This window comes from Argentina silus, assembly GCF_951799395.1.
Source record: "Argentina silus genome assembly, chromosome: 9".
In the NCBI taxonomy this organism is placed as follows: Eukaryota; Metazoa; Chordata; class Actinopteri; order Argentiniformes; family Argentinidae; genus Argentina; species Argentina silus.
Genome location: NC_139663.1, coordinates 8,885,621 through 8,909,037, shown reverse-complemented (window position 1 = coordinate 8,909,037; position 23,417 = coordinate 8,885,621). Strand labels below are relative to the sequence as shown.

Below are 23,417 nucleotides of genomic sequence, written 5' to 3'. Positions count from 1 at the left end.
ACACTGGAGTCTGGTGGAAAACAGTTAGCTTTTATTGATAAAAGTGGTTAAGCAAAAAGAGTCCTTAAATTTGACACAGTATAAGCAAGCTTCATTATTGGAATATGAAACACAGAGACACAAATATGGGCGTTGCGGTTCAATGTAAACATGTTAGTGTTACATGTTCTCTCTACTTAGACATAGTTTAAACCTACATATCATGCAGTAATATGGCTAATCACTAAGTTTTAACTTAAACCTGTGTGAGACTACATGGTGCTTGATAGACTATACAAAGACCATCAGTCACTTTTTCACTGTAAATAGAACTTGTCACACCTCACAACTCTTTTGAAAAAGACAAGACAAGATGTGAATGATTTTCTCTATCAGCTAGGTGAATGGGGGTAAATGGAGATGGAGGCCAACTCAGCTTGTTTTTGATTTAAAAAAAACAAAAACGTTTTTTGTGAGGGCACCAGACTTTGCAGCCACCAGCATAGAATTGCAGCCACCAGAATTGCAGCCACCAGCATAGCTTTATTCATACAATCAATATACAAATGTTCAGAAAAGGCCTACATTTACATAATGTGAATGCATTTGTTATTTGTAAACAGAGCCAAGACAACATATGAACTGCATAGACCTACTGCTTTTTAGAGGAATATCTTTGGTTGCTGTTTGAATGCATCATCTCTCACTGACCCCGCAAAGTGTAGCCCCACTCCTCCATCTTCCCCACCCAACCCCACCCCACACACAAGGTGTACATGGTACATGTACAAACGTACATTGCCCTCACACACACACACACACATACGCACACACACACACACACACACACACACACACACACACACACACACACACACACACACACACACACACACACACACACACACACACACACACACACACATTGTATTGTGTTGTGTTCTGTCCCTCTCACTGTTCTCAGAGAAAGCACTCTCCTTAATCAGATTCCTGGCCCATTGATTATCCTAATGGTGTTCCACAGAGTCATGTCTCCCTTCCCCCTCATCAAGGTCAGACACAGTGGTCTCTGGAATGACAGATATGTAGAAGCCGATTGTAGACCTCTATCCTAGCCACACCTTGAGTCTCTAGGCATGTATTGTATTGTTGGAAGGGAAAGCGAAATCGACACTATAGCTTTCAGCATGCACTGTTGCCATTTTCACTTCATATCAAACATGAATCTGTTATCACCTTAGATTCTTTACATTAGACTCTAAACTGTTTTTCAGACCCTACAAGCACTGCTTCATTTTGCAAAGTAATTCAAATGGACAGACAATTCAGTCCAGGAGCGGCCATGTATTTCTTTCCTGGTTTCATTGCCATGCCATTCTCAATCCCTTACAGTTTGCTCCCGGCACTGGCTTGATTTGATAGCACTTAATAATGACATTTTACATTTCCATGTGTCTCCGAGACTTTCATTAAACCTTCATCTGGCTCTGATATTCGCTGCAGGGGTTCTTATCTGATTCTACCCACAATTACTGCTCTGGGTGACGTACTGTGATAGCTGTGACCATGGTGACAAATACAATAGTCTTTTCTTCCAGAGGAGCAGAGTCCAGACAGCAGTAGCAGAACAGCATATGGCAGTCTAACAGTGTGTGTGTGTGTGTGTGTGTGTGTGTGTGTGTGTGAGTTTATGTGTGTTTGTATGTGTGTGTGTGTGTGTGTGTGTGTGTGTGTGTGTGTGTGTGTGTGTTTGTCTGTGTGTGTGTGTTTGTCTGTGTGTGTGTGTGTGTGTGTGTGTGTGTGTGTGTGTGTGTGTGTGTGTGTGTGTGTGTGTGTGTGTGTGTGTGTGTACTGCATATATGGCAGGTACATATGTAGAGCACAGGTAGAATTCTTGTGGCACTGCATGCTTTTAAATATTGTAAGTTAGGAGTGACTAAGATTAAATATGTATGTTTGTGAATATATCATATATAGAAAAATAATGAGAAAAAAAACAATGGCAAACGTTAAATGCTAGATGGCATGACAGATGTTCGGATGTACTGTTCAAATTGAAAATACCTACACTAGTGTCAGTGACCAGCCCTCACAACAGGTAGCTTCCTGGTTACACTGGTAACTAAAGACTCCCAAGTCAGAGAGAGAGAACTCTTTTCCCAGATATCACAATAGTACAACTTAGAATCTTGGCAAATCATCTCTCTGCAACAAAATTCAGAATTCATTCAACTCATCACTGATCCTCTATCCTTGTCTTTTTACTTAATGATACCAAAACATATACCAAAACATACGACAACGATTACGTTGTCAGCTACTTGAAGATAAAATAATACATACAGTAATAGCAATATTACTATCAGTAGTTTTCAAGAATCTGTTGCTATAAGTAACCATTTGCAGTATAAGTAAATATTTTGGGTATTTCATAAGAACTTTGCAAAGATTACCCAACATTTAATCCTGTGGCATCAGTTCAGCAACTGAAACCTTTACTTTTATCATGATCTTATGTATCCACATCACATCCTTTCATAGGTGACAAACCACACACAAGGCTGAGCACTTAAGCCCACAGTTGCAGTAGAAAGCTCTCTGGCAAAACTGCTCACATTTCTGTGTGCATCTCTTTGACAGATTTGTAAACTCTTCAGTCAAGGAAAATACATTTACTCAGTCAGTTCCCCCTGTGTCTCTCCTCATGCACATACAAACCATTTTTTAAGAAAGTAATGTTCCCCTACTCTTTCATCACCAAAACTTAAATTCTCTAACATGCATCACATGACCAATAACCATCCAACCAGGTACAAACAAGTTGCCAACCTCCTCCCCATAAACATGGCTACATATCTTACATACAGTAGCAGTTATTGTACATCAAATCACATTAGCAAAGACTATGTATTCCCTTAGTATTATGGCCATTCTAGTTTAAAAATCACACAATTATATCATCAATATCCCAGACGAGACCAATTAGGATATTCATTAATGTGTAAAAGAAAAAAAAAACATGAGGGCTTTGTTGTCAAAATGTAGCTTTTACTTTTCTATTCTGAAATATAGATGAGCAAATGTTACACTGAAGGTCATCTCTGTTGAATAGGAAAAAAATAAAAACAAACAAGACATTATAGATTGTGAACATGTCCAGAAAGTCCTTATCATGCATTCTGTGTCATTGTCATCAAAATCTCTCTCTCGCTCTCTCTTCCCCTCTCTCTCCTCGTTCCTATATTGTATCATTCTTCCATTCCTGACCCTGACGTGAACTGATCTACTTGCTGCTCGTCTTCCTTGGGAGGTCTCTCTCCACCATGACCAGCTGTAAGTCCTCAGCCTCCTCCAGCAGAGCCTCCATCTCTGGGCTGTCTACGCTCACCAGCTCCCCCTCCTCCACCTCCACATGCAGACCCACCCCATCCTCATCCAGGACCTCCCCCTCCGGCAGGCCCTCATCCTCAGCCACCTGCAACATCTCCGTGCCCTGCACCACCTCCTCCTCCCCATCTCGGATCTTCTTCACATGGAAGGTGAAGGGTGGCACGCGGTACACAGCTGTCTTGGAGCGGGCATAAACGGCATGGTCGGGGGTCAGGGACTTCTTCACCTTCTCTTTGGAGGTCTTGATCTTCTCCTTACGCTCTGTGGTGGGGGTCATGCGGGTGCCCAGCTTGCCCATCTTTTTTTCCAGGCTGTGCTTGGTCTTCTCCAGGTTATCTCGGGTTTTCTGCCGGGTCTTTTCCAAGTTCTCGCGGGTTCTCTGCTTGGTCTTCTCCAGGTTCTCCTTGGTCTTCAGCTTGGTCTTCTCCATCTTCTCTTTGGAGAAGGCCTTCTTGATGTTGTCCACACGCTGCTTGCTGCTGCGTTTGATGCGCTCCGCACGGGACTCCTCGATAATCTCCTCGATCTCTACCTCATCGTCTGATGTGAGGCCGGTGTGGACCGCCTGACCCCCCTCCTCACCAGCCAGCTCCAGGGCCCCCTCCTCGCCCACACCCTCTGCCACCTTCTCTGCCACCTTGGAAGACTTGGAGACCTTCATTTCGTCCTGTGGAGACACAGAGGGGAGATGGTATGAGGTTAGCAAATATAGAAAGTGTACACTAAAAATAGTACAGTAAGTACGTTGGCTGCAGTGATGAAGCCTACAAAGGATCCTGTATTGCAGTCAGCTGATACACATGGACAGCATTGAGTCACCTTTAATGGATAAGCTATTACATATCAGTAATGAAATTAAGATAAGATGTCCCTTTTGTGATGTATTCATTGGAAATAATTTGTTCACAGCATACGATTTTTTCTTTAAAATATATTCCAGTTGACTGCATAATAATAATTGCTGCATGATCGACGTGATCATATTACAAGACTGTAAGAAAGGCTGAGGAAATTAATTAATTAAAATTCATATGAATATTGAGATGGGAATGGAATTAGACATTTATGTGTATTTTAAATGATTAGACTTCATGGCTCAGACACATGACGAAACATGTGCACTGGTAAATCATGTATTGACATCAGATAAAACAGCTGTAAGTGGAGAGCCCCATCTAGTGGACTTACAAGGAAAACTAACCAGGGCACTACGACAAGCAAGGACATTTAGTAACCTATTGAACCACAAGCTAAACTATTTGATATAAGTGTATACTCAAAGATAGAATAATAATAGTAGCAAATAAACATTGTGAGGGAGTCAATGTGATTCGATGACATCATGTACCACATAGGCTTAGACTGAGTTTGCCCTCTCATACCGAAACTGTGGTACCAACACATTTTCCTGCTGTCTAAAACCCTCAATAATGAGACTGCACCCTCCTACAGTACCTCTCTGCTAAACATGAGATCACTGTGGTAAATGTGTTTGTTTGACAAACTCATGCATACACGTCCTCAGTTGTGACATGCCATCATGAGTTTCTGTTTGAGTGAAATACCAGCCTTTCAGCAAACACAACCATGGTCACTCTTAACGTCTCATATCCTTCTTCCGTGGTTATCACAGAAAGGAAGGCAAATGATCAAACAAATACCTCAAAAGTCCCAACAAGGTGTATCCCACAGCCTGCAGTAACAGTGTGAGTTTCAATTTGAGTGCAAAGATTCCACTCTTAAATGTCACACACTCAGTTGCTTATTTTCAAACACACAACTATACAATGAATATGTAGAACATCCTTAAAAAAACAATGGTCTCTTTCATGTGTTGGCAGACTTTATTCAATGCTTGCTCATTCATACTGATACTTGTTTGGATATGGTATGTACAGTATACTCTATCTAGTGGCTCTTTATGGAAAAACAACATCATAAATAGACCCTAGCACTATTTCCCTTTAAAAGGATGGTCAAATTACTGTGATCAATTCTAATACGGCAATAACTGGTAAATCCCTTTTTATACAGTCCTGTACTCTCTCTAGTGGACAAGAAAGTAACAGCAACCTTTATGAGGATGTCAGAGACAGTAATGCACTGTATCATGGGCTGGTCATTAACAGGAATTTTTCCAGGATTTCACTCAGTGGAGACATTGTGTACATTGTGTTTGCATAGACCACATTGTTTCAAAATAGCTACATTTTGCACAACTCATATGGGAACATATCCCCATATTGTTACATCCACTGACTGCTTGTGCTCTGACAGCTGCCCCTCACTCAACACCGCAGCAATAACGCTATCACAACATTAAAGGGATGGATGTGTATTATTAGATATCCACAGAGGGATACCAGGAATATGCCATTAATGTTATTCCCCTCATACCCTGTCTTGACCCTAGGTTCCGTCCCTCTGTTGCTCAATCCCACAGAGTTCTACATATGTCTTTGTTGTGACTACCCCACCCTGACCCACCCTGACCCACCCTGACCCACCCTGACCCACCCTGACCCACCAAGACACACCTCACTCCACCACTCGTTCTCTAATTCTACAGCACCCGACTTTTCACTTTGATGTGTGTCTCTGGCTTCTCTCTTGCTCTCTCTCTCTCTGAACCCTCTCACACAGTCTCTCTATAGTAAATACAGTCTCTCTCTGTACACACTGTTCAGGTGTAATGCTGGAAAACTGGCAAAGCCTTTCCATAGTCCTGAGTGAGTCACCTTCCCCTCTCCTCAGCATCCTTACCCTGCAAGCATTGTTCGCCCATGACAAAACAAGAACACTACTAGACATGATCCAACACATAGACAAATAAAAGCACCCCCTAGCACATTGAAGAATCCTACAGTCTTTCTCTGCACAGTGAGCACTGCAGTATTTGCAGGGCCGTGTGAGTGATGACTACATCTGATAGGCTTTCATCTCAGTAGTACAGATGTGTGTGTGTGTGTGTGTGTGTGTGTGTGTGTGTGTGTGTGTGTGTGTGTGTGTGTGTGTGTGTGCATGTGTGTGTGTGTGTGTGTGTGTGTGTGTTTGTGTCTGTGTTTGTGATTGATCTTCGACCAAGAGCATGAAATGAAAGAGGGTTTTGCATGTTTATCTCTGATGCCGTGCTGTGAGGTGTATCTCCAAAACCCTCCCTGTATCCCACAGTGTACTCAATTCCTCTGAGAAGAACCAGGTAAAAATTCCACGAAGAAGAGCTAGGACAGAATGTCCAATGTTTATGTCTGTTGAGACTATTTAAATTCCTCTTCCTCTCTTTTCCTCTCCGTAAAAAAATCGACATCGTTTTGTCCCCCAATCTTCGCCTGCCCTTTTCGGCACATCACACTACCTATTGATTAGTGAGGAGATGCCTTGGAGAGATAACCTAATGTCTGTTTGCTGGGCTCAGCCCATTGACAGAGGGAGACTGATCTCCTCATCAGAGCAGGGCTCATTTGAGACATTGCCATGGCTGGTGGGAGAGACGTGTATGTTTGTTTCTAATCTCTGATTAGATTAAACAGCAGACTGATCCACCAGGACCTGATAAGAAACGGTGACACAACAAGGCTGTGATGTGTGTTGTCACGCTAAAGGTTGAGTTGTGCATAATTTCTGAAAGCTGCCTTGTAATGTGTCTTAATCTTCACATTTCATTTGCAGCGTAATCACTCTCTCTCTCTCTCTCCTCTCCTCCCTGCTGTCACCTCAAATTAGATCACTCTTTGTTTTATCCTGTCTTGGTGTATTCTTCCTCTCTCCTATCCTTCCTCCTTCCATTCAATTAGTGCCTGCTGTCTTTAGTCCCCTGTCAGCATCAAGACATCTGACTCCCTTAATCTGTATCATTTTAATCTTGATACGGGACTAATGCGTAGCTAAGGCCTTTTATGATTGCCTCATTACACCGACATCAGGGGCCAGGGGAGGAGGAGATGTGACTGCTTTTGCATTGATGAGAGAGAGAGAGAGAGAGAGAGAGAGAGAGAGTGTGTGTGTGTGTGTGTGTGTGTGTGTGCTCTCAAACTGAATCTTGTTCAGCAGTGTTAGGAATGGTGGTGAGGTGAACCCAAGTGCGGACGAATACTGAAGACATAGTAGCAAATAAAGAATGTCTTTAATGAGATGATACGGCTCGTCACAGATCTCCCTCCCCTGGGCAAGTCCGGCCTTTTCCAGAGAGCTCAGGACAGGTAGAGCGAAAGTGGCCTGGTCTTCCACAGTAGAGGCAGCAATCTCTCCCTCATTCTGCAGGCCGCAGGCCGAGGTATACTCGAGAAGACTCGTCGGCACTCGGGTGATGACGTCACGACGGCCGTTCGGGGCTAAGGTAGTGAAGAAGTTATAGACCGGCGTTCTATGGGATTATCTACCCGAATGGACATGTCAACAAAGGAATCAAAGTAATTTACTGTCTCTCTGGATGCCAGGTGATCCTTGATCTCTTCTGAAAGCCCGTGGTGAAACGCTTCCAAGTTCTATCTAGTCTCAGCAGCAAGAGTGCGAAAGTCTATGGCGAAGTCCACAACCCTGCATGAGCCCTGGCGGAGCTGGGCGCTCTGGGGCAGGCAGTCGTAGGTCTCTGGTTCGCTGGGTAACGGGCTTGGGATGTACAGGTGGTGGTGGGTTTGTAGTTGATGCCGCCTGAACCTCGCTCTGCTGGATGACCACAGTGAGAGCTTGCATGTTATCGATGACTTGTAGGAGAAGTTGTTCATGCCTACCGACTGTGGCTCCTTGAGTAGCCAGAGCAGCGTGTATTTGGTCCATCTCTGCTGGGTCCCTGTCATGCTGTAATGTGGAATAGGCAGACCCAAGAGTTCAATGGCGGCCTCCGGTGGCCAGTGGAAAGAGCAGCAGGCTCAGGAGAATTCCTGACAAGGTTTTACATTAGCATCAACTGATACCACCAGCATCTCCGCTCCTTAATCTCCTTGCTGGTCTGGTGTTCACAATGGTGCCAGTGGAACCTATCATAAAATGGATCTTGCCTCCTTATCTGGTGCTGTGTGTCGACTCGGCCCGGCCGAGCTGTGGTGTGAGTGTTTATTTTTGGCTCGCCTTTCCCTCTCTCCGGATTCCATCCACCATTCCTTGGCTACCGGCCACTGCAACATTCTGCCCCCCTCCCACACACACACTCCTCCGCAGGGCAACAGATAAACAGAGGGCTCTGTCACCATGGCAACCACCTCTGCAAAATAACGTCCCCCAAGGGAGTATGAGACCCTAACTACACCTACTGAGATCCAGGGCAGATCAGAGCTCCAACTTACAGTACGTATCTGCCAGGACAAAAGCATCAGATCCTCAACCAATGTCATCAGTCCTCCAACATAACATGACCCTGAAGCAGGAATTGCAGCTTATTCCATTGTGGTGATGTAATATAATGACAGGGGCCTCACCCTACTTAGAACAATGCTGAATAGAACGGAGAGAACATAGAGTGGGCAGAGAGCTCTGATGCCTGATAGTGCTGTAGCTACTATGTCTTGACTCAAAGAATACCCACCCACAATTCCTTCCTTGAGACACCTTCAGTTTCAGCCAGTGCGGAGAATAACATAATCAGGAGCTCTGGAGTCTGGAACAGGAAGTTGCTGCAGCAATGGAAACACTGCAAGGTAGGGCATGCTGGGAAAGGCTGAAGTCATACCATAGGTCATACTGTACAAATGCAGGAAATGACTGCATGGTCTGGGCCATGTTCTGAGTGATGTCGAGGTGGCAGCTTGCCCTACTACTGCTTGATTACAATCATGCACTAGAAGAAATGCATATCTCCACAGACATCAGCCCATTTCCCTATAGCTGATGCCATAGTGTGTTTTCTTGAAGATGGATTTAGTTTTTGCCTGAGAAATGTGATTTGGTATAGAAATCCATTCAGTGATGACTCTGTATATTACTGTAGATTTGAAGAGATTTGTCCTTACTGTAGATTTGAAGAGATTTGTCCCCAGTACCCCTAGGGGTACTGGGGGGTATCAGATATCCTGAACTAGCCTATCTGGTTTGGTGGTTATGTTCGTTGTTGCTAGTATAAACTAATTGGTCTAATTCATTAATGAAGCCTGGGACAATGAGAGAGGGAATTGAGGGAAAGAGTGAAGAGGAAAATGGAAACTCCATTAGCGTCCCTGTGCTACCTTCCACTCCAGCCATGGAAAAGACTGGTCTACGTGTGAGTATGTTCTGAGGAGTGTGTGTGGAAGACTAGTGGAGAGTGTGTGTGAGTCCTCACAGAAAAAGAGAAAGAGAGAGAGAGCTCTGTTTGTTAATGTCTCTTTCTTTCCTCAGAGAGTGACCTGGTATGGCCTGTGCTCATGGAAAAGCTGGCGGATGGAGAAGACTTAGCAGTGGTTACTGTGTGTGTGTGTGTGTGTGTGTGTGTGTGTGTGTGTGTGAATATGCACAGTACTGAGCCCAGACAAGCCGACATCTGTCTGTGCTCATGAGCCGTCTCTCAGAGGGAATCACGACCCGGGAGGTACTCTGAAAATACACCAGCCTGAGGGGCGGAGAACACGGTAAACAACCGTAACTCCCACTGACAGAGAGGGAGAAAGGGGGAGAAAGTGAGAGAGAGAGAGAGAGAGAGAGAGAGAGAGACTAAGAGTCTTTCAATATCTTACAGTCACAACAATGCAGAAGGTTTTCATGCGCTCTGGAGTCTGAATGCAATATTTTCCCCATTAAAACCATAAAAGGCTTTAAGTTTGGCTATTTGTTCTCAGAGGCTGAGTGTTCTCCCTCTGACTCATAGGCACTGGGGATCATTCTTTAACCACACAGTTGCCAATGAACGTCAGCTCGCAAACAGTTGTCCAAACCACTGATGTGTAGAAACCCTACTAAGACCACTGTGGTGCCTCTCTCTCTATCCCAAGCAAGAGCCCCTTTTCTTTGACACTGTCTTCATGTCAGTCACAGTCTACAATCGTATGATATAAATTACACTGAAGATGGATTTTTAAGCAAACCATTGCACTTCATAGAAAGTGTAGAAATCAATCTACAGACTGTTGTCATGTACACTTACACTGAATTTCCATAACAAATCCCTACCATTACTATGAAGTGTGGTGGTTCCACAAGCAATAGGCCAGTGTTTTGTTGCAGTACAGCACTAAAGCCATGTACTGTAACTATGAGGAAATGCTACCCTTTGCTCTGTTACCCTCACATGCATGCACAGAGTAGGCTGTCTCCCAAGAACAGGCAACCTAGTGGGGTAAGGAGTGTTACTGGGACACCCAGCCAATACCTCTTCTCCCCATTCTCAGTCCTAGTCCCTGACCCCCATCCACCATTCCTCCTGAGGCAGTGTGATGAAAGTCCTGGTGAGTCACAGAGGCAGCTGTCTGGTCCTGTCCGCTCAGGCAGCTGTGCACAATGAGTGATGTCACTGGCCCATCTGGCCCTCTGGGACAGGCAGAGGGGTGGAGGCTGGGGGTGGCGCACAGAGACTGGCATGGGGCAGTTAGTTATAGATTTGGGGTTAGTTCAGCTGCTAGAGGTTCTACTTGGCTTACACATCTTTTTGGAGGAATAGGGGGAGCGGAGCTCAATAGAGTTCTTCATTCTTTTCACTAGATGTGCCAGATGCAAACAAGTCCCAAACAGGCACCCCGTGGTAAATCCCCTCATGATGCAGGAAAGGGGTACAATGGGCATTCTGTTTAATAACCCACAATGCTCTCTGCTATCTTCTCCTCTCACAATGCCTATACAAGTCCACATTTGCCCAATTGTGTGGTCCGCACCTGAGGTGAATGGGGACTCTAAATCAGGGGTGTCAAAGATACGGCCTGTGGAACTGGCCTGTGGGGTGGTACAATCAGGCTTGCAGGTGATTTGCAAAAAAAAATGGAAAGGGTTATATCAGAAAGTATTGCTTGCATAATGTCTTCCTTCTTTTTTTATTTCTTTTTTTTTAATCCCCACCACCCTGTACCATGATTGGAAGACACTGACTTCTTCTTACAGCTATTTATTGTACTTGGTGAGGCACATGTAATATAACAAATGAAAAATATACAATCTGTCTATAGTTTCTTATGATTGCTAGTCAGTAATAAGTTGTTAAATGTTTAATTTATCATTCATTCTATTTTTAGTTTCAACCTTCCAGATGCTAACAGATGAACCCATCATGAAAATGAAACATTCGTCTGGCCTGCGAACAAAACGAGTTTGAGACGCCTGCTCTAAACTTTACAACTAAGACCTATCCCTTTCCAAACAGAAATCCTGGTATATTCAGAGAGTACACTGTACAACTGTTGGTTACCATGGTGCTGTAATGGTGCATTCTGTGTATGAGACAGGAAGGGAGTTCCTTGGGTTTTCTGCCAGAGTGATTTGTGACCTCACACACAGTAGTCTGGGGTATCCCTTTTCCATGGCTCACCCCTCCCCTTCTTCACTCCATGTCTACCACCACTGGAATCCCATGGTTAGGATTTGCCATGGTGCCAGTCCACTGTCAACATGGCAATGGCATCATCAGCCACAATGGAACATTTACTTTTCCACAAGCTTATATAGTATCTGGCAGCAAAAGTTACATTCAGTAGGCTCTGTAATGTTTCTACCCAGATTTACAACATATACAACAATAAATACTTTATAGTTACGTTATTCAAGAATGACATTTACAGTGGCTTTGGAAAGTATTCAGACCCCTGCACTTTTTCCACATTTTGTTGTGTTATAGACAACATTTAAAAGAAAACTGTATGGATCAGGTTGTCATTACAAACTGAGTAATTGGAGAGGAACAAAACTGCTCAGGAATGCTACCCTGAGGACTTACAACTATCTACGAAGTTGAATGGCACCATCCCTCATGTGAAGAACAGTAGTAGCTGCATCATGTTATGGATATGGTTGTCACCGGCAGGGACTGGGAAGTTTGTCAGGATCAAGAGAAAATGATGACATTTGCTGAGTTGGTAGTGACATCCTAATCCAAACAGTGTGTAATTGATTCCTATGCAAACCAGAGACTATAAAACAAAAGAAATCACATGAACTATTATCCGGGCACTCAGATGGACTCAATTCAATGAGTGTCATAGCAAAGGGTCTGAATACTTGTGTACATGACATATTTCTGTATTTCAATTTTAATACATTTGCAAACATTTCTAAAAAACGTGTTTTTGCTTTGTCATTATGGGGTATTTATTGTGTGAGGATTGATGGCAAAAATAAATAAATTTAATCCATTTTAAATTGAGTCTATAACACAACAACATGTGGAAAAAGTGAAGAGGTCTGAATACTTTCCTGCAGCCAATGTACATCAATGAGCTTAGTTAACTAAAGGGAAACTATCAGAATACCTGTCTAGATATAAATCTGTATCAGATTACATTGGGGCTGTTGTATAGATTAATGAGCCATCATTCCTGTCTGGTGATATAAGAAACACACCAAGCCATTAATCCTACCTTAAGGCTTTGTTATAATGATATCCATTGTGCAACCATCCTGCTTTATCTAAGGCCATATCATTTGGGGTGGGGATGTTTTTGATGGAAAAAGTGAGACACTGTGTACGGAGTGCTGTCTTTGTCTGTGACGCAAGTGTGAAGCTTTTGTTTTGTTTTACGCAAGACACTGCTAGTGGATTTAAATCACTGTTTAAAATGGCCTAACCCTACATCACCTCTGAGGGAAGGTGGCAGGCCAAGTGAGGACTGATTTATCACCTCTTAGAGAGCTGCTGCCAAAATTGTATCCATCTCTCCATCTTAAGCTAATACCTTCTGGTATTATCTTTGGGGGGCTCTGGTTTCACAACCTGCCCTAAAATGTCTTTCCACTCCAAGGGAAGTGTACAATAGTTCTATGCAGCGATGTGACTTAATAATATGGGTGAAATATTGGAAGACTAAAGCAACTAAAGCCCGTTTCTAGCTAGGCTTTTCATCCCCCCGTACTCTGATATCATATCTATGGCTTAATCAGTCTAGCATCCCACCCCATGCAGTTACTGTAGGCTACTGGTGTGGGTTATCAGTACCCAGAACCCACCCACTGCCCTGTCCAGGTCTCACTGTCAGGCTATAACTCGCAGGTCAGTGCCAGGAACACACAGTCCCAACAGCAGCATAGGGAAATGCCACACACCAGCTGCTGCACCTGGAGCTGATGGATACACACTCTCAAAACACAAAGATATGTATATCCATATATCCAACAAACACATGCATCACACTGTGTTTGGATATCAACATTTAACAAGCTGTACACAATCACAAAGGCACACACACACACACACACACACACACACACACACACACACACGCACAAATGCACACACGCACACACACACAAACACGGACACACACACGCAGACACACTCACACACACACACACACACACACACACAATCATTCTGTGCTGCTGGTGGCTAAATTCAGTCTCACTCAATGAAACAGGACACGTCACCATTCCATTCCACCACTCCAGGGTTATTTATAATCAAAGCACCATAGCAGATTTTTTTAGATGGGTTTCCGAAAAAATTGGCACAGTTATTACTATCTTGGCTGTGGCTTCCTGGGTAAGAGAGTAAAGCCTGCAGGAAGCAGCATGTTTCAGTGTGTTCCCACAATGCTACAGAGTGGAATGGGGACATATATCTGTTGACCATCCAAGAACTTAGACAAGAACTTCAACTGGCCAGGTGGACAACTGATCTTTAGTTCGGTAAATCATGTCTGCTGTTGTGGCAGAGAGTAATGGCTTGATTAATGCAGTTTAGAATGGCCTCATTTGATCCGCCAGAAACATGCTTGGGTGTGACACACACAAACACACACACTCGCACGCTCACACACACACACACACACACACACACACACACACACACACACACTCAGAAGGGGAGGGTACCGCCAAGATAGAGCTGGATTAGCTAATGGGTAACAGGAAACAAACATGCTGGTGTCCATGAGGGAGACGAGACACAACAACAAGTGACAGTGTTTCCCAGCAGCACCACACCTCTTCAACACGCACAGTGCACCACACATCAGCTAATACTAGACACAGCTTTACTGGCCACAGGACAAAGAGCCTTACTAAAGAGGATACAGGGTAATATACATGTTCAGCCCATTGGCCTTCAGTCAAAATGACTAAGATTAGATTAAATCTAAATAACTATATAATAATGCCAAAAATAACACGATAGAGGAGCACCACCTCTAGAGTAACTTCACCACACCATCTCAACTCCACCCCCAACTTCTACCCCAGACACTTCTTCATGGACCTTCATAGATCTGGAAGAGCTGTATGGGTGTAAGACATGATTTGATAATGCTACCGATGACACATTGATAATATCAACACACTGATACTGTAAATATCATGGAAGCAAAAATAACGGTCAGATATTTTGGGTTCTTTGAACAGTGAAATAACAAGAGAAGCTGCACACTATGTTGTTAGACTGGAACCATATTGCTACAATAATACACAATCTTAGATCAAAGGGAGGGAATTATTTCAAGCCAGGCAGGGCGTGACACTGTGGTACCTATCCAAGCAATCGTAGCGTGTTTTTTTAAAAATATATTTCCGAAATAAAAAGGAATGAAAAACTAAATGAATGGTGGTTCAGTGTTTCTTAGAGGCTCTCAGTTCCTTTAAAAGCCAGAGGAGAGAGAAGAGCGAGTAATCATCAGAGTGGTACAGGATCACACGGCTTGACCAAGGGACACGTGTGGCTGGCTCCAGGATGTTACTGCTCCATAATGGACCAGCGGAGATATGGCCGAGCAAACAGCCTGTGGTTGGGATTCAGGAAAGAGGTGAAATGAAAACCCAAAATAAGGGAATAATAGGGATTTCCTTTACACAAACAGACAAGAAAACGAAAAAAAAGGCTATCCAATTGAAAGGGAGTCTATCATTTGCCTTTGTTTGTAATGTGAGGCTGTGGTCTTTCCCTCTTGCTGCACATTTTACATCTGCGTCAGGAATCTCGAAACTCAGGGTTGAAATGTAGCAGCTGACATACTTATACCTATTGAGTGAGTGGAAGAAGAAGAACATAAAGAGGGTGGACTCAACTTCAAAGTCCATAGACACATACTTCTGATACTTGACCATTTACAGAGACCGATATAATACAACTTCTATGCACTCAACATAACACCATGACAGTGAGTAATTCACAAATTGTGAACCGTGAGTGAGAGGGACAGTTAGCTGATGTTTCACACACACAAACACTCATACACTCTCGTATTGAATCTCTTGGGTGGTGTTCTACAGAGGAGCTGACACGCAACAGTGAAATGTAGAGCCTGCTCGACATCTCGCCACGAGCTGAGTGGGGGACAAGGTGAGGGGGGGCGGGGGACGGATATGTATGGCAAGGGAGGGTGTGTGTGGGGGGGGGGGGGGTGGAGGACAGACTGTGTGTGTGTGGGGGGGGGGGGTGGAGGAGTATGGATGGTAGGGGAGGGGGAGCGAGAGGGAGAGACTGAGAGGGAGGGAGGGGGGGGAGTTGGAGTATGGAAGGCAGGGTGAGTGATAAAGGGAGTGATTGAGAGGGAGGGGAGGTGTGGAAGGCAGAAGAGAGTGACTGAGAGAGGGAGAGACTGAGGGGGAGAGAGATGCCATGGGGATGAGTCAGAGTGCTAACTTGGTGCTGCTGTCTACCTCTCTACCCTCTTGTAAGAAACCATCACTCCTCCCGGTTCCCCTGTAGTGAACAGGTCCCTCTGTACAGTAGCATGTCGTAAAGTACAGGTTAGCCACAGACAACTGGAAGATGGATGGGACACAAGCCTTGGCTGTGTCAGTGTCACTACAGTATTTGGGTCAGAAGTCCTGCCAGATCTGGTGGTGGGGGGCCATCTGCGGGGGGAGGCAGGGGCGCTGGGCAGGGGAGGCGGGGTATAACTGAAAAGGAGGACGTCCCCTCTGATAGAGTCAGAGGCATGCCTGTCATTGGCCCTGAATCCACGCCAGACTGGCCCAAATGCAGCCCACCCCATCTACGGAGGCTGGCTGGGGACACATCACATCACATGCATGCTAGCCTATTAGAGGATTACCTTATCATGGACAGATCATTACAGACATACTGTGATCTTGAGTTACTGTAATAACAGATACAGGAGCGAAACTAGGCCCTCACTGCAGTTATCAAATGGGATAGAGGGGGGAGGCGTCAGCTCAGTCGGTCCACACCTTCTGGAACCTCTGAAGAACCCCCAGAGTACAGTAGGAGAGGAGGGAGGGAGAGAGAGAGGAGGATAGGGGAGGGGGGGGGGGGGGGCGGGGCGTGTAGAGAGGGGTGATGACAGGGCTTTGCCCTCTGCAGCCACACAACCCTCAGCTGCTACTGGGACCATGGAGAGTGAAACCCCCACGCCCCATGTTAAGAGTGCAGCCACTCAAGAGGAGGGAGAGAAAGATACTCCTAAAAGCATACTGGACAATAAGGACAGTGTGTTTAAGTTGCATGTGTTTTTTAGGTGGGATACTACCTTAGCGTGTCCAATATGCCACACCCTGCTCAGGGATCATGTTCTCCTGTCAATCCAGGTTTAATTATAAAGCATCACTGTCAAAGCTTTTCCCTGCGGCTAGCGATATGAAAGAATGTAGCTATTCTCAGAGTGAAGAGAGGCACACGCAAGAAAAACACCTGGTGGTTGAAGCCAACACACACACACACACACACACACACACACACACACACACACACACACACACACACACACACGCACACACGCACACACATACCACAGTTACCAGCACGTTACTGTATCTTGCTTATACAGTAAGCTATTTTTTCCCCTGTGCTAATGAATTACTGCAGTTTCTACAGCATTAGCTTATTAAATTAAATAGTCCATATCTATTTAACCCATATTTAGTATTTAGTTTTTAGTATTTAATGCTGGTCTCCTGACCTATAATTGCACTGTCTTGCCTTACCTTTTTGTACCTCACCAAATCATACTTGAACTATCTTGTACCACAGTCCCTGCCCTGTCACCCTTATCATACAGCCTCAGCACATTAATGTGGACTTGTTTGTTACTTAGTATTTAGTATATTTTTCTCAGTATCTTTATTCTTATCTGTCTATAGTATTCATCTAGACTTCCTGTTTACAATCCTGCTTATGTTGTATGTTGTATGTTGTATGTGTATGTTATGTGTGATGTCTCTATGTCTTTAAGCTACTTGGAACCCGAATTTCCCCTAGGGATAAATAAAGTTTCTATCTATCTATCTATCTATCTATTGATTTTTAAAACAAATAATACACTTTACTGTAGGCTTAAACTTTAGCAAATCAGGGGTAAGTTCCCATGAAGAACACAATGATGTGAGAAAGATATATTCTTTTGTAGTGTGATGGTTGTAATGGAGGACAGATAATGACTTTAAAACTGGTTTACTCAAGCCAATAACATCAATCGATGAGCAGTCACATGTCATTAGTCTTTAAATAATGGAAAAAATGTCCCAAACATTTCACTACACCACACTAGACAGTACTTGAACCAATAACCCTGCCGAAAGTGATGGACTAACAGTGTAAAACCCCAAACAACATCCCGGAAGGTATACAGTAATGGTAAGTCAAATCCTGTGTTCATGATGCTGTACTGGGATGTTGTTCTGGGGGTTTCACTGTTGGTTCCTTTGTTGGTCTGGCAGTGTTGTTGGTTCAATTAGGCCTACCATATGTGATAAGTTGCTCCCTGACAGCCTGACCGATGTCAGATAGTTACAAAACTTACAGTAAATGTATAAAGTTACAGTACTGAACTGTATTATCTCAGTAATTGTACAGTAAGATCTGTCAGAATTTGCCCAGCTTTGTCAGAATTTGCCCATAATGGAATGCAGTCTTCTCTACTGTACTGTAAAACATATTTGTGATACTTTACTGTGTGTCTTACACATAGACGCTCATACATGCACGCGCGCACACACACACACACACACACACACACACACACACACACACACACACACACACACACCTACTAACCCTCTGATAACACATCGTAACACATAGTGTAACCCCCACTTGAAAAAATCTCCTTCCCCAAATCGACACACTCCCGCACACACACAAGAACACACACACACACACACACACACACACACACACACACACACACACACACACACACACACACACACACACACACACACACACACACACACACACTGAGACCCTTTGCTACAGACAGTGGAAACGGGTGAAATCAGACTCAGAGCCAGTGTTGATTTGCCATGCTGTCACTCTCTGGCCCAGCTCCTTCGGTGTCATTTAACCTGACACCATGCAGCCGCTGGCAATAAATAGAGCTGGGAGCCCTGCACGACTACGGCAACATGGAGGTCACAGTTCATACGACTGCTGGGAAGTTACAGTTCAGACAGAATAAGGGAGTCAAAGTTCATGCAGTAACAATGCAGTAACAGTTTAGACAGTGAGTGATGACATAGTAACCTTACAGAGGATTCATAAATAACTGAATTAACACAACTGATAGGTGCAGAAAGGATGAGGAACCATTGTGTAAGAGCAGTTGCACAATTGTGCATTGTGTGACAGGAATTTTGGCCTTGTTGGAACTTGATTAAGCATGAATTCTGAGAGATCAGGAAGGGAGCAGTAAATATAAGAAGGAAAAAACAATCAAACAATTTTCCACACAAAAACCACAAACTGCTATAGACAGAAACCAGGTCAGGGCAGTGGGTGTCAAACAGCAGCGGGCCCCTGCTTTACTGGGGTAATTTATTAAGCCCTTGCATCTCTGATTGGATTTCTGCTAAATGCCAATAGTGTAACCCGCTGCCACAGTGGACATTCCTGGAGGGGGATCTGAAAATAAGACCGTTCCAAGGCAATGCCGATACCCTAGTTAATACTGGCCCAGATGGATCCAACAGCCACCTCCCAAATACTGACACAGACCTAATTCTCAACTAATAGACCAACTGTCAGAAAACATAGTGTCTTGAGGTACTGTCAAAAGTGTGATGGAGATTACTGTATATGTGTTATACTGACCTCTTGTAAAAGCACCTCTATAAATAGCATATACTGTGCTGCACTGTACCAGGTCTAGGATATGCCTATACATTTCATCTTCCTCTGAGGTTCTCTACTTTCATGTCGTTCATACACACGGTGGTTGGTTCCTAGGTGGGTAATGGGAGACAAGACTTCACAGAGTCTGCCCCTGAGCTAGGGTGCAAACTACCCAAAGTCTCGCCCTACGATGGAAGCTGCAAGCCATTACATTACAGCACGCCATGCTAAAAAAAGACCATGGGCCATGGAGTCACGGCTACAGGGAGGTTGTTCAGAATGAACAGTGTACTGTTCTACGACCACCACTCACTCACAGGCACTTCCCTTCCACTACTCCCCTTCCACTACTACTACACTACTACTACACTACTACTACACTACTACTACACTACTACTACACTACTTACTGTTTGACTGGGACTTAATGTTCACTGGAGTTTTGTGAGACGAACAGTACAGCCTGGGATTGTATTGAGAGACTGGGAGGCAAACACTACTTGTTGCTAGGGAGAGGACATTAAGAGGGCCAAATAAAGCCATACATGGACAGACATACTAGACAATATACAAAACGATGGACAGTATTTGTGTATGAAAACACACACATACTGCATCTTCACTCAAACAACCTGTCTACTCACAGCAGGACAGGCTAAGATGAATACCCCAAAGCACACACAAACAATCAATCACACAGCGCGTGAATACGTAAATACACTTGGACCGTGGCTTGGTGGGCCTGGGAAGGAGCCTACAACAGATGGCTATAATTACAGTACGGTACTGTAGAGTAGAGTACTCCTCCTGTGATATCAGAATAACACCGCATCAGCGATTCTATATCCACGCAGAGTTATTGTGACTTTTACAGCCAGATAGGCCATGATGAATTGACAGCATTGAACAGCTTCAAAAATCAAAACGTCTTCATCTGACACTGTACAGAGCCTGCCAGCAATCTGTCATCTCAGCCGCCGTACTGTAGGTGGGGCGTCGGTTTTATCTCATGCGGACCGACCGGCAAGACAGTGTTTATGGTCTCATCTTTTATTTCCTCCCCTGAGACCTACTGCTTTATATAGCATCACTGGATAATCATGCAATACTGTGGTTGAGAAAGGTCGATGTCCGCCCTCTGTGACCGTACCCTGGTGGAGGTTGGTGGAGGTAAAAAGGTGTCATGATAATGCACGGATTGGGTTAGGGTTAGGATTGTAATGAGGAATGGTATTAAATACACGTGTTTGAAACCATTTCTCATTCCATTCCATCCATAACAATGAGCTTGTCCTTCGATTTCTACCTCCACTAGCCTCCCCTGCTGTACACTGTCTGAATGATGCTGCTCTGATGCTCTTCCAGCCAAAGATAAGTATCACTACTAGGCGACACACCCCACATGGAGGGCTTATGTTCAGTGTAAGTTGCTGATCATGGAAACTGTGACTTTAAGTCTAACTTTATACAGAAAGTCAAGCACTCAAATGATCACTAATCTTCTGTTTGCATCAATCATGACTTATCTGAGAATGTGGGTTACACTACGCACATTATTCATGTTAGGATTCGGCCCTTGACAACTAAATAGATTGTAGTCTCCTCTTGTAAATCACTGGTTATAAAAACCCGGAGCCAGGCACACCAGGTAGAGCAGTAACAGTTACATCACTTCTAATTTGTGCTACAAAGCAGTACAAGCAGATAGGGGCCAACTCATGTCCCAAAGTGAAGAGCTACTCACTCTGGTGAGAGGGTGTTGAAAGGTTGCCGCGGCGTTATGATAACTTTTTGGGTGCATTTAGCACTACCTCGCAACTTTCCCATGCTACATAGGGAATGCACCCAGCCCTAAGGTGGAATCTGGATGTTATGTAGAAGATTTTTTTTTCATATCATAAGCAGCCCACTGTCACACACTACCACACATGCATATGGGCCATTTGTACATCCTTTCATACAATCTAACCTTGTTTTACACAAACACACGCACATACACACACACACACACACACACACACACACACACACACACACACACACACACACACACACACACACACACTACAGCTTACCTGGTAGATGAGCACTTTGAAGTTGCGTCTCTTGAGCAGTTCGCTCTCGTTTTTCTCCAGTGTCTTGATCTGGCCTGCCTGCTTCTCCAGGGTGCTATGGACCGTCTTCACGTTCACGCTGACCTTGCGCACCTTGTCCAGCATCTTGTTGACAGTGTTGGCTGTGCTGGTGTGGCACTTGGACAGCTTGGCCAGCTCACCCTGGATCCCCGACACAGACTTCTCCATGTCCTGCTGCCGCGCCTCCAGACTGTTCTGGGTATGCTGGATCTGGTCTACCACCCCAATGATCTTGTCTAGCAGGGTCAGCACCATGACCCCGTTCACCTGTGCCTCGCTGTGGGTGCCAGAGCCTGTGGCCAGCACCAGGTCCACCTCCTCTGCAGGGTCGTCGTTGGTGGCCCAGTCGGTGGCCAGCTCAGTGGCTGCATCCACCAGAGCCACCTCCTCGTCGTCGTCAGACACCTCCGTCAAGGCCACCCGCTCTCGCTGCACGCTTGAATCCGCCATGGCTGTCAAATCCAGACACACCGCTCGCACGCTCACTCAGGATAAAAATACACTACTGAAAAGCAACCTTAAGGGGCCACCCTGACTAACAGTCAAATCCAAATCCTTCTTCCTTTCTAAGAAAATACAACTTTCTCCTCCACTACTTTGCCTCTTTCCTCTTCCTGCTCTATAGTCTACTTTCTGCCTTTCTCTCCCCCTCTTTCTGTCACTCTTAGCCCTCTCTCTCTGTCTGTCTGTCTCTCTCTCTCTGTCTCTCTCTCTGTGTCTGTGTCTGCGTCTGCCCTGGGATGCTGGCCAGCTAATGGGAGCGGAGCCTCTCACAGCTGAGGCGTGTGTGCCCTGACTCAAATGCCTCTGCTCCCTGTGAAACTACCCAGTCAAACTTTTCCTTTGCTACACCCCCGCCCCCCCTGCTGCTCGGGCTCCACCCCTTCCCCTCCCCAGGCTGAGGGCATAAAACCCCAAGTCCCAGTCTCCACCCCTGGTGGCAGGGCAAACCCCGCCCTTGTGGGGCTGGAGGGGAGGCAGTGGGGAGAGCTACACACACTAACACATAGGTTTGAGTGCAATGCCAAGTTAACAGCTACAGTCACTTTGAACTTATTAATCTTTCAATCTAGAAATAGAAATAGTCATCGTTATTCAGAAATAGTCAAAGTTAAGGGTCAAACAGAACAGACCTGTTCCCATTTTCAACCAGGATAGCTGAATGAAACACACACATACACACACACACACACACACACACACACACACACACACACACACACACACACACACACACACACACACACACACACACACACACACACACACACACACACACGGGAATTTTTAGTACTGTATCCCAATTTCCTAGAGCTATTCATGTTTCTGCACTACTAGGCATAGACCCACCCACACAACCCTACATTGGCTCCTTATAGAAATCTATGAGTTAGCAATGTGGCTTTGCTTTTTTGGGCCCTTGCATGTCTTGCACGAAGAGAGTGAAGAAGTGTGGTATTGGTGCTATGGCTACTTTATGCTGTTCTTTAGATCTCCAGCAGGTGGCATATTTTCGTCATAAGCATTGTTCCCATGGTTATAAAGTGTTGACAGAAGGCTTTTTTCAACAACCATATCTGCCAACACCAGTGGAGGCTGGTGGAGGTAGAGATTGGAGGATGGGCTCATTGTAATTAAGGTAATGGAGTGAGGAATGGTCTTCTGAATTCTGCCTCCACCAGCCTCCCCTGGTCAACACAAAATTGGACATTCCTTTTTCCAAAGACACTCTCTTAATTACAGTGTCTATGACAGATTCTTTGGCCAGAACAACCCTATGTATACTTCTTACAACAACCAAACAA

The 23,417-nt window shown here is 44.7% G+C and overlaps 1 protein-coding gene across 1 annotated transcript; it reads right to left on the bottom strand.

Moving 5' to 3' along the window:
* Positions 1-1,846: 1,846 nt before the first annotated feature.
* Positions 1,847-22,412, bottom strand: cavin1a (caveolae associated protein 1a). Its single transcript, XM_083676366.1, has 2 exons — positions 21,553-22,412; positions 1,847-4,036 (listed from the first exon to the last, which is right to left on the bottom strand). Exons 1-2 carry the CDS (start codon positions 22,060-22,062, stop codon positions 3,263-3,265), a joined length of 1,284 nt encoding a protein of 427 aa, XP_083532492.1. The 5' UTR covers positions 22,063-22,412; the 3' UTR covers positions 1,847-3,262.
* Between the last annotated feature and the right edge of the window lie 1,005 nt (positions 22,413-23,417).